A 12,347-nucleotide genomic window follows, 5' to 3' on the forward strand; every position below is an offset into this window, starting at 1 on the left:
CTGCTCCTGCTTAAAGCCTGCCTTATGCTGAGATGAGTAAATACTCCGAACCTTGATGCTGCTGCATGGATCTTACTGACTGGCCTCCCACATAAGATCACATGTCACATGTGGCGCCTCTGAATGACAGTATTACCAGGATAAAGGAAGACACCTGTCTGTGAGAAAGATAAGCTCTGTATAGTATGTATGTGCAGTGCGGTCTCCCTGAAGCTCTGTAAGTGTAATTATCACATGGTTATTCCACAGTGCTAATCCTGCAGAGACTTAACACTTATCTGCGGGGCCATCACGATCTACAGACAAGCAGAGTAACATTCAGGACCTCAGCATGACCACGCTGTGACCACGCCGTGACCACGCCGTGACCACGCCGTGACCACGCCGTGACCACGCCGTGACCACACCATTAACACTCATTTGACTTTCACTCTCCGCTCAGTAAGGACAGTGCATTTTACGCATTAAGAAGGCAGGATTACGTTGCCCATGTTCCATTTTAATGTTGTAAAGAGACATGAATGTGTTTTAATGCATAAGGATAAAAATGATTTTAAACGAAAAACCAAATAATGAGTAATGTAACGAAGAATCACACACAGACGTCAAACACCATCTTTTAACCATCTGACTTGAACACAGTTTACAACCAGCTACAGTTCTACAATTTTCCTGGCTGAAACACGGCATGTGTCAAAATGTTGGTCTGAAAATTCCATGTCAATTTTAAGTGTGTGGCACTGGTGGGGGATAGTATTCTGACTGGGCTGACTGAAACATGGTAACATTTTAAAATATAATATTGCTCTGTGGCCTTCAGTGAATAATACACACAGACACATGTATATATGCACTTCTTCCACAAGGATCCACTCTGACTTCAGTCTATTAAATAAATATATGCAATGAGATAAAAGTTGCCTTCGGCGAAGGCGTTTGTAGCCCAGTTAATTATTCATGAAAGGGTACTAGTAACTTTTTAACCATGCTGCATGATCCGTGGAGTGTAAATTGCATTGGGACTTGAGTCGTGACTAAGAATATTGCGGTAAAATGAAGCCCCATTGAGAGCAAACGTGTGAGCAGTTATGGAAAAGGACAGTCAGCGCGCAGCCGGGCTGTTCGTGGTCCGCTGGCTGCGCGCATCACCCACGACTCCCTCTTGACCGACAGCAGTGAGGAGGCGGGCCCTTCTCAGATCTGAACATTTCAACATATCTGACGTCTATGGCTTCATCATCGCCTCTCACTCTTCAAACAACTCGCCGCTTTCCACTGCCTCTCAGCGCATCCCTGGACGCATCATTCGCAACGTTTTTCTCGCCATTTTCCTCCATGACACGCGAGGGGATTTGAAGTTTGCCTCACTTCCAATCCCCGCCACTGCTTTCATTATTGTACGGTAACGCTAAACAGAGAGAACTTTTGCCAAATCTACTTCGCCGCTCTCCAGTTGCGCTTGTTTTGACATCTGGGATATTCACATGAGTGCGCCTCCGGTGATCCGCCCGCCGAGCCCCCTCGCGGGGTCGCAAGGCATCTCCTTCCAAATTCAAATCGGTTTGAGCCGGGAGCCCGTTCTGCTGGATTCCAGCGACCTGAGCCTGGCCCACGTCCGAGAGATGGCATGTTCTATCGTCGACCAGAAGGTAACAGCAACTTCGGCTTCAGACGTTCACTCGCCGTGCTCGGTGCTATTGCAGCATCCGTTTGAATATCACTGTTAGCTTCACGAACGGTTGGGTACGCTGAGGAGCAAAGTTGTGCGTAAACTTTCCCCCGCTTGTCTTGTGAGTGGAAATTACTGCTTTAGCCCGTCTTGTCATTTCTCAGAGTGTGGGTAAAATAAACGACAGATGGTATTTTCGGTGTAATCTGAGAAGCCATTTGGTTACTTGAATCATTCTGATAAGGAACGGATGGATAATGTTTTACGTCAGTGCATTTTTTTCCTGCTCTGCTGAAATAACATGCTGAGCCATTACATTTCGTAATACAGGTTCATAATGTTCGTCATTTCGAAATGATATACCAATCACATAACTGGTCAGCGTGGATGTTTCCTTTTTAATACAGCGCATGGGACAGACATCTCAGATGTATCAGAAGTGCTGTGCTTCACTTCTGGTGGTTGTTTTTGTTGTTGTGTTTTGTGTTACACACACACACACACAAATATAATATAATATAATATATATATTTATATATATAAATGAAGTAAATCTACATTAAAAAAAAAAAAATTAAAATACCATCAGTACTCTGATACTCCCTAATACTGTCAGAAGTACTAATTCCTACTAATTGCTTTGGTAGTGAAAAGTGTAAAATAGGTTGTGATAATACATTGGCTGGTGAACTCCATGTTTGTTTACGCTGTAACTTCAGATGAGACGATACCTGGTAGTGAGTGTATGCGGCTTAGGTCCAGTCATCCAAATTCAGTAAGCCGTTTCACTGGTGGAAGTGGTGCCATTTGATTGGCTCGTGATGGACATGTGGTTTCATTTCGCGGTTTCACTTTGGTGATTGAGAGATCTCTGCACTGCCCTCTATCTGGGAGGCAAAAGTTTACAGAAACAAAGCTGGAAAAAGGGGGTAAACAACTCCTTTTTCACATGGTTGGAGTCACATTGATTAGTTTTACTCAAGTTGTAGTTGTTTTGACAATTTACATTTGTTTCCCAGGGGAAGATTTTTAACAGTTGGCATAACTGATTTGCATATTTCATGCCACCTCTGCATTCATTGGCTGGGAAGCAGGTGGAAATGGAGTGAACTCATGAACACTGGGGTGCTTCTTTAAACCTCATCTGCATTACAGATGAGAGATTACTACAGAACTCCAGTCATGGGTACCAGGTTGCTGTTTACTATTTGTAAATCTGAAGCAGGTAACCAGGAATATTCAATTAAAAAAGCCCAATATGATAGCTGGACTGGGTGACCTGTCAGTGCCCAGTGCATTATGGGTACACGCTCTACCCAGCAAAGCTTGTGGTGTCCCAGTCAGGCTGTTTACATTCAGTTGCCACTAGAAACGCTAATTGGGTTATGGTATAAAAATCTGTTTTGTGGATTGGCTCTTTTCCTGGAAGAGACCATGGAAAAGTTTTACCTTAATAGGTAAAGTGGTCCCTCAGTGAAACTACTGTCAGATTTAGGGCTCAGGATGCATCTGCTGACTGGTCAATGCCACTGCCTAGGCTCCTATGTGATGCTCAGACATTCTCTAACTGGATTTTTGGTCAAAATGGATCCAAGTGTTGCTGCGGTTCCGCCTGACCTGCAGTTGGATCCACAGGGTAACCCGCTGGAGCTGCAGGAGCAGGAAGCTTCTCCAGCGCGCTGCAGCTTCGGTGAAGGTCCCGCACGCAGCGCCCGGCAGCAGGGGCTGGAGCCTGGGAGGACAACGAGGACGCAGCGTTTCAAACGACACGCCTGTGTGCGCTCTGCAGACACACTGCAGGGCATTGCACCCATTCACCCTGATGAGGCCAGTTCTGCCAGGCTTAATTAATCAATGCTTAACACTGTGATTTATTAATGTTGCCAATTAGGGGCCGAGTGTAGAGGAAAACTCAGCATCCCCTGCAGCCAATCAGCCGCAGAGCTGAGAACCACTGCTGGAAGGAGGACTGATCTCATCAAACAGCCTGTGTCACAATTATGATTGTAATATAATATTATTGGCCATTACTATTATACTCTGATAGTGTCATTGGAACAGCTACTGCTGGCATATCCCTGCCTATGACCTGTGCTTGTTATACATTTATTCTTCAGACATTCAGCATATAAATAAACAGCTTATATTTTCACAAAACACAGCTAAACCCAAACTTTAAACGAATTCAGAATGTAACAGACAGCATTGTGTTGGTTTGGGCAGTAGTGTGGTAGATGTGATTAGAAGGCTTTAGGTTTCATTCTCCAGTGGGGCCTACCATTGTATTTCGAGCAAGATAGCATTGATGCTAATAAAAATATGAGCTAAAATGGAAGTGGCAATATGGCTCCTCAGTTCAGGTGGATTTTGCACTTAACCCTATAGGTCAAAACAGAGGTTTGTAGATCAAAAGAACTTCAGAAGCTACAAGGCACACTCACCTGTTTTTTTTTCCTTTTTCAAAAGAAGATGATGGTAAAAGTTTCATTTTCCCATGCTGCTTTCCTTGGTGAAATGGCTAACTCTGAATGTCACCACAGGTGTGCATTCTAATTAGAGTGTCAATCAACATCTCCATTTCAGTACTGCTGTTCCTGACTGCAGCAGCAAAGCCAGACATATATGCACTGATGCACTGCAGGTGTGTGTTAGCAACATTAACACCACACACATAAATGCTGCACTCTCTGTATTTGATGTTTGAAAATCCTGAGTGCAGATCTTTTATACATTTTGTCACTGATCAAATAACTTTCTTAATAAGTAATATATTTTTATATAATTCAGAAATAAAGTCTCACAAAGTACTGCTTCATTTCAAAATCACAAAAGTTTTGGTCTCATAGCCTTCATCAGATCATGTGTGTTAGTATGAACACTCCGTTTTTAAAAAGAAATTCCCCAAGGAACAGATGACATGAATCGGTAATTAACCAGTGTCAATCAGTGCTGACAAGTTTCAGATGAAACCCATTCATGCATGCACACAGTTACTTATTCAGTGAACGATCAAAAGTATTGCCATGATTATCAGCCGGTCATTAGCTCTAAAGTGATGGGATCAGAGGAGGATTCACATCTCGTTAGCATTCAATTAATGCAAGATGTGGGCAACAGTTGGTGTGGATCAGCTGTGGCTCTAAACATTTCACACACTAGTAGTAAGAGCACCTCACAATGGCTGAAACAGATACTCAGTTTTGGAACAAAGTTTCAGACCATTTCCTTTGTCAGTTGAAAGGTTATAGGACACTGGTATCTGATGGATGTAGTTCCTAAAATCATTAGATCTGTGCTCCTCTGTTTTTAACCTAGAGGTTCAGATAACAGCATAACACACTCATGTGGAACAGACATAGTTCCTCTTGGACTGGCTGCCACAAACAACTGGTGAAAGTGATCATGTGTCACAGTAATCCCCAGACAGAGCAATGTACATCAAATCAAACAGGTGAGATGTAAAGGTCCCACCAGTTCATGAATAATGAAAGCTTTTAACCACCTTTTCCAGGGTGGGGAGATAATGGAGCCTCTGATTTGTTTTTTATAAAAGTTATGGGCTATGCTGGTATTCTCTGTTGGGATGTTAGGACACAGTGGCAATGTTTCTAGACTCAGACAATATGTGATAATACAGTACTACAACAACAACAGTAATAATAATAACAACAATAACAATAATAATAATAATAATAATAATAGGTGATGCGTGGCAGCCATTTTGCACCCAATGTTCACCACCCATCAGATGAGGTGAAGAGGAGAGGAATTTATTTAGAAAAACTGGGAATAAAAATTGGCCATTTGGCCAGGACACCAGCAAACTTTCCAGGAAGTGCCTGTCAGGACCTTGGTTTTACCTCAAAGACAGTTTCTCCTACAGCACAGTGTCCCTGCCACTATACTGGGGTGTTGGTCTGCTGAAGCCTTCCCTGTGTTGTTCCACCAAAGCTACTTCCAGCAGCAAACTGGGCTTTCTGAACAGGTCCCCCACCCAAGTGTTAACCCAGCCCATCCCTGCTTAGCTTCAGCCATGAGGCAGGAGAGATCTGCAGGGCAATGTGGCAGGTCTCAGCTTTACAGCTTAATTTATGATGTTGAAAATGTGGGTTTACATTTAGCTCCTTTTCAAAGTGCCATGGAGTCCCCTCCTACCCCAGCAGCTCACTGCAGATCTGCAGACACTTGCCTCTCCCTGCAGCAGGGTCCAGTGTGCTGTCTGTAACAGTATGGTATATAATAATATAGATGTCACCTAAGGATGACAGTCATCTTGCTAAGTTAGACCTGGCACTGAGGTTTAAAAGAAAACAGTAAAACGTAAGACCCTGCTGTTAAGCTGCTATTTATTAGCTATAAAATACAGGTGACAGGTAAGAGTGATTGGTAGCTGAGACATTGCCACAGTCAGTGATCAGTTAAAGAATGGAGTCTAAAATATATTTGTACACAGAAACTAATATTGAATCCAAGTTTTTGGGGAAAAATGTGAGATTTGAAAGTTCAACATTGTATTAAAGTAGCATTGAAAAGATCAGCTAGTTGTAAAGCTACACAAAGCCATACACTATAATACTGTCTGTAGTGATACATAGAGTATGTAATCAGTTAGTAGGATGGAATACTGAATTTTGAATAGAGTGGAATTATTGTTTGTGTGAAACAGCAACATAAATGTCAGATATGTTCACTGACTGTGGCAATGCCTCAGCTACCAATCAATCTTACCTGTCACCTGTATTTTATAGTTAATAAATAGCAGCTTTACAGCAGGGTCTTATGTTTTACTGTTAGATTAATACAGCTGGAAAGGGGCTGTCAGATTGGCTGTGCTGCCCAAAGTGTACAGAAAGCAGTAATATAGCAGCTCCCCAGAACGGAGGATCTCCCGAGGTCTCAGTCCAGCATGTGTAGTGTTGTGCTCACAGATATGTTAAAATTGTAATAATAACAAAGAAAAGCAGTGGACAGTTCTGCTCTTAATTAGAATATATGTCCATATTGCCATCTGTAATTGGACTCTGAAAGGTTTGGTTAACAGTAAAGGGTCATGCCTCTCTCCACTAGAACTTCAGTTATGGTGTGTTTCTAGCATGTAATATGATAATAATAATAAAAAAACTGCTGGAAATTGAAACAGCAACACTGTGAAGAGCCCCTGAGCTGTCATCGTGGTGTTTATGGGAAACTGGGAATATGCACTTAATTAAAATAGGAACAGGAGAGACAAAAACAACCCTTTCAGCACCTTGTAGAACCTTTTCATGAGAAAGAGGAGCTCTCTGGTGAATAGCCGCTCTGAGCAGTTAACACTTTAAAAAGTAGGAAGTGAGAATGTGAGTGACTGTGTGAGGAAGCAGACTGCCTTCCCAGCCCAGCGGAGGGAGCGGAGGGAGGCCGGGGGGTGTGTGTGGAGGGGGTGCCGGGGGGGGGGGTCTGCAGCCTGCCTTCTTTCCCCTCAGCACAGTGGCAGCATGGAGCTGTTTCCACCACAGGGCTGGCTCTGTGTACAGTGGTGTGTAGAGCACTGTTTGTGTGTGTACAGTGGTGTGTAGAGCACTGTTTGTGTGTGTTTCTGTGTGTACAGTGGTGTGTAGAGCACTGTTTCTGTGTGTACAGTGGTGTGTAGAGCACTGTTTGTGTGTGTTTCTGTGTGTACAGTGGTGTGTAGAGCACTGTTTGTGTGTGTTTCTGTGTGTACAGTGGTGTGTAGAGCACTGTTTGTGTGTGTTTCTGTGTGTACAGTGGTGTGTAGAGCACTGTTGCTGTGTGTAGAGTGCTGTTGGTGTGTAAAGCAGTGTTTCTAGCACAAGGTGTTGGACAGCGGCCTGCTACGCGGTGTTATCCAGAGCATGTCTTCAGCTGAGAGTCTCTGTGTCCTCTGTGCTGTACTTCTGAGACTCTGACTCATAACCCTCAGAGCACCAGGTCACTGTCGCCATACATCACTGTTTATGGACCACACTGGGTTATATGAGGCGATGCTGTGAAACTCCACTGTAATGTTTTCATCCTGCTAAAGAGGTGACCTCTGTCTGCCCACAGTAAGGTCATCCCAGTCATCTCAGAGTTCTCCGGAACAGGAACTGCTCTGCTCCATTAGTTTTTAGCTACATTAGTAGAAGAGAAGATTACAGATGTTAACAGGAATAAAAGTGATAAGCACAATATTTAGAAACAGTTCTGGTTATAGAATCTGTCTGGAAAAGGAGTAAAAAGAAGCAAATGGGGGGAGATGTGAGAGAGGAGGAGTCTGGGAAAAGACACAAGGCTTCGGTAAAAAAATTACATTGTGAAAATTACCTGCCTTTACGTCTTTCGCGTAACCCTGAGTCGCCACGCTGCATCCGCACATCACAGGGTTCAGCCAGCCCCACTGAGCACTCTCACAGGCATCCGCACATCACAGGGTTCAGCCAGCCCCACTGAGCACTCTCACAGGCATCCGCACATCACAGGGTTCAGCCAGCCCCACTGAGCACTCTCACAGGCATCCGCACATCACAGGGTTCAGCCAGCCCCACTGCACCTGCTGCACCTGAGTGAGTTAAAGGCGTGTCTGCTGGGTGTGAGTTGGGGGGTGGGGGGTGGGTGGTGCTGTGCTCAGGATGCCAGCATTTCAGTGCCAGCGGATTGAGGAGAAAGAAAAGGTGATCAGAGGCTCACCTCAGCAAATGCCCTGTTTGTTTGATGCTGTTTTATGTGACGGGGCAGTTTACCTAGATAGTATACATAAGCTCTACTTAACTGTCTATTGTCAGTGAGTGAGGCTAGTTATCATCTCCCATTTTATGTAAATCAGACCCATCATCAGTAGGATGAAAGATAAGGTAAGGTGTTTTGATCAAAAATGTTAAGATCATCTGTTTTCACATTTTTATTATCACTGCAGCAGTTTTCAAATGATTCATAAAACATTTTTTTTTAATCTGAAATGAGCTAGTTTCGATGTGTAAATGGGTGAGTTGATTCATGTGGGATAAAATCTTCCTCAGAATATGTTAGAATATGTTAGAATATGTCACACTAGAATATCTTATGACATACTGTAGCTGACATCAGCGTTGCTTACAAAATGCAACCTCACCTGCCTGCTCATTCAGATAATGGAGGCATTACATCACTGACTATGTAAAATTATCCCACATGCTTACCACTCTCCTCATAGCCTCAGCATGAAATAATCTACCACTCTCCCCTAGCCCGGTAACCTACCCACTCTCCCCTAGCCCGGTAACTTACCCACTCTCCCCTAGCCCGGTAACCTACCCACTCTCCCCTAGCCCGGTAACCTACCCACTCTCCCCCAGCCCGGTAACTTACCCACTCTCCCCCAGCTCCGTAACTTACCCACTCTCCCCCAGCTCGGTAACTTACCCACTCTCCCCCAGCTCGGTAACTTACCCACTCTCACCCAGCCCGGTAACTTACCCACTTTCCCCCAGCCCGGTAACCTACCCACTCTCCCCTAGCCTAGTAACTTACCCACTCTCCCCTAGCCCGGTAACTTACCCACTCTCCCCTAGCCCGGTAACCTACCAACTCTCCCCTAGTCCGGTAATTTACCCACTTTCCCATAGCCCAGATTTTCCCTTAAACTCTCCACACCACTAGCAAAAATCACAAACTTCTCGATTTTCACATTTGAATTAACTGTTGGTCCAAGGGCCATGACCTACCCTGCATTAGGTCCATGCCAGGTGCTAATTCCTTACAGTTTTAGCACATGCTCCCCTCCACACATTTCTGCCACTGGTTTGGTTCCAGCACAAGAAAGGACTCCTCCAGTGAGTTAGATTCGTCCTCATGATTATCTGAAGGGCTGTGGCTGCTTCTCGTAAACACTGAGTGATGAAAGTTTGTAGCCGGTTCCGGCAATGCCCGGGAAGCCGCACAGGACTCCTGTGAAGGAGGTCGCTCCGCAGAAAGCTCTCACTCTGCAGAAAGCTCTCACTCTGCAGAAAACTCTCACTCTGCAGAAAACTCTCACTCTGAAGAAAAACTCTCACTCTGCAGAAAACTCTCACTCTGCAGAAAACTCTCACTCTGAAGAAAAACTCTCACTCTGAAGAAAAACTCTCACTCCGCAGAAAACTCTCACTCTGCAGAAAACTCTCACTCCGCAGAAAACTCTCACTCTGCAACGCTGGGTTTACAAATCAAACACTCTGTTGTCTTATGTACAACTTTCATTGTTAGAAAACAGATGGTTGAAGAGGAGGCTCTTTTTCATGTAAGACGGGGCTTTGTTTAATTGACTGTTTAATTTGGGTTCATCTTTTACAAACTACATTTGAATCCTTTCAATGAACCAAGGTTTGTGGAAAACAAAGACCCCTCCCATTCAACACGCGCACACACTCACATTGCCACAAAGCAGGCAATGTAATCTTCTTGATTGATCTAGAAACGCATTTGTGATACCAGCCTCACTAATGATTACAGGCTGTTAAATCAGGGTATTATTTTGCAGAGCTCTGACACTGTGTATATACTGTCTATACATAAATATGTATATATATATATATATATATATATATATATATATATATATATATATATATAATCATACACATGGGATCTGACTGCTGTGGGATGAATGAAAGGACGACGTTCTCCATGTTCATGTCAGGATATGGAGGAGCGATTATCCTTTAGGCCAGGAAGGAGACTTCCCCCTCATCGCAAATAAAACCCACGCTATGAATTACGCAGCCGACAATTTATGGAATTTTTTGTGTTCAAATACTTCACTTTCCGGAGATACTTGATTTATATTGCCGTTTGCTGAGCCGACCCGCTCATCAAAAGCCTTAAAATATACCTAAGCATCTTGCTACTGTGCAGAGCATATGATTCTGCATGAATTGCCGTTCCATACACTGGCTGTATTTGAAAAGAATGGTCCTTGAATGTGCTTTTTGTTTTGTCTCTGTGGCTGTGCTTCCTAGCAACTGACATGTTGAATGGGGGGGGGGGGGGGATAAATGTACGTGTTTAAAAAGCGCTGAGGGGGCGGGGGATGGGAGACGCTTTGCTCATGTGGAAAAAATGTGCTTGTCCCTCTTTCAGTTTGTTGAAGAAAGGGGCTTTCAGAGCTGTAGCAGTTCCTCCATGCGCTCTGTCCTACAGGCGGCTCCTGCATCTCTGACCCCCCCCCCCCCAACGCACACACACACAGGCGGTGTGGAGGGGCAGGTGGGGCAGTCAGAGCCCGTCACCGGGGGCAGAGTGTCTCGACATGCTGCCGCCCCCTCTCCCTGCTCCCCCACATCTCTGCAGCCACTGCTGACACCACATCCTGGAGCTGGGGGAGAGAGCTCATTTTGGGTGGGGGCGGTGGTGGGACTGGGGAGGGGGGAAGCTGGTTTTCTGTGATGAATAGGGCATTGCATGTCATTGAATAATGAGGACTTTGATAATCCAATTAAAGACAGCCTTGGCTGAGAGGATGGCTGCTTTTAGGTGAAAAGCTCTGTACCTCTGTATACCTCCTCTGAGGTCATGAGATATCCCTCTGTGGATTCAGGACAGAAACCATCATAAGTACTACTACTGTTAGTATTACTATTATTGTTAATAATAATAATAATAATAACAATAATATTAATAATGTCATTATTTTAACTTATATAGTGCTAACTATGGTTAAATATACTATTATTCACTGCAAAATACAACCATTTAATAGGCAATACAGGCAATACAATCAATGGTTAACTGCTAAAAAGAAAAAATAAGTAATTAAAAAATTGTAAATAAATATGTGCGTATTTAGAAGAATTTGACAATCCCCAGGTGACTGGCTGTCCTTTTTGACCTAAGCTTTTCAACTGATTTGTAATTTTGAAAGTAATTTCTTTATTTTTAATTCATTTTTCTAGAGCTCAAGAATAGCAAATGTCAAATGAAGAGAGCAGTATTTGTTTATCTTGACAGTTAAATTACTGATATGGTTTTAAATGTGTTGTGTCATCGTGTGCCCTTACATTTCACTTTGCTTAACTCACGGCAGCAAATGGGGTATATAATAAGCAAATATATGAAACGAATGAGTTGGAAATACAATATTCCCTCCTCAGGTGTGGGTGAGATCATTTATATTAACAAAATGCCACAGACCCACAAGATCCAGTCAGGACCCTAGCGCAAATGGCGCATAAAGGTAAACGTGAGTACAACATGAGACAGGAGGGGAGGCAGGATGGGTCTCTTTGAAACCTCTTTAATGTGTGGCTGTTGGCTTGTATTCATATTCATTCCCATGGTCCATTAGGTTTTTCCATAATTTAGAAAAAAGAACTACTGACTAAAGCTCCAGGCCAGGGAATGTTGTTTCAGGAGAGATGATAAGCTGTTAGGAAGGTTTCGCTGGTTAATCACTTGTTGTGTTTGCTTGCTTTATGTTGTTGATATTTATTGTCAGTTATTATTTTTGCACACTCCGCATGCGGTAAGTGTGGGGTGTAACCTTGGAGCTGAGTGCTTTGTGAAATGACACAATGCAGGCGTTACAATCCGCGTTATACAAACACCCTTCTGAGGCAGCGCTGGGTGAGGCGTGATGCAGACCGAGGGAAGGGGAGCGTGGTGCGGCACACGCTCACAGCCCGCTAACCCGCCGCGGCTGCCACCTGCGGCAGCGTGCTCTCCGCGGCACCAGCCTGCCGCTCCTCAC

The 12,347-nt window shown here is 44.0% G+C and overlaps 1 protein-coding gene across 3 annotated transcripts in view; it reads left to right on the top strand.

Annotated features, from left to right (window-relative positions):
• Positions 1 to 1,574: 1,574 nt before the first annotated feature.
• prkd1 (protein kinase D1) overlaps positions 1,575 to 12,347 on the top strand; it is a 63,858-nt gene continuing 53,085 nt past the window's right edge. For all 3 annotated transcript variants that reach the window (XM_036542013.1, XM_036542012.1, XM_036542014.1), the window contains exon 1: positions 1,575 to 1,649. In XM_036542013.1, coding sequence (XP_036397906.1) covers positions 1,623 to 1,649 — 27 coding nt within the window. In that variant the 5' untranslated portion in view covers positions 1,575 to 1,622. The remainder of the gene's footprint in view (positions 1,650 to 12,347) is intronic.

Source organism: Megalops cyprinoides, chromosome 12, assembly GCF_013368585.1.
Source record: "Megalops cyprinoides isolate fMegCyp1 chromosome 12, fMegCyp1.pri, whole genome shotgun sequence".
NCBI classification, from domain to species: Eukaryota; Metazoa; Chordata; class Actinopteri; order Elopiformes; family Megalopidae; genus Megalops; species Megalops cyprinoides.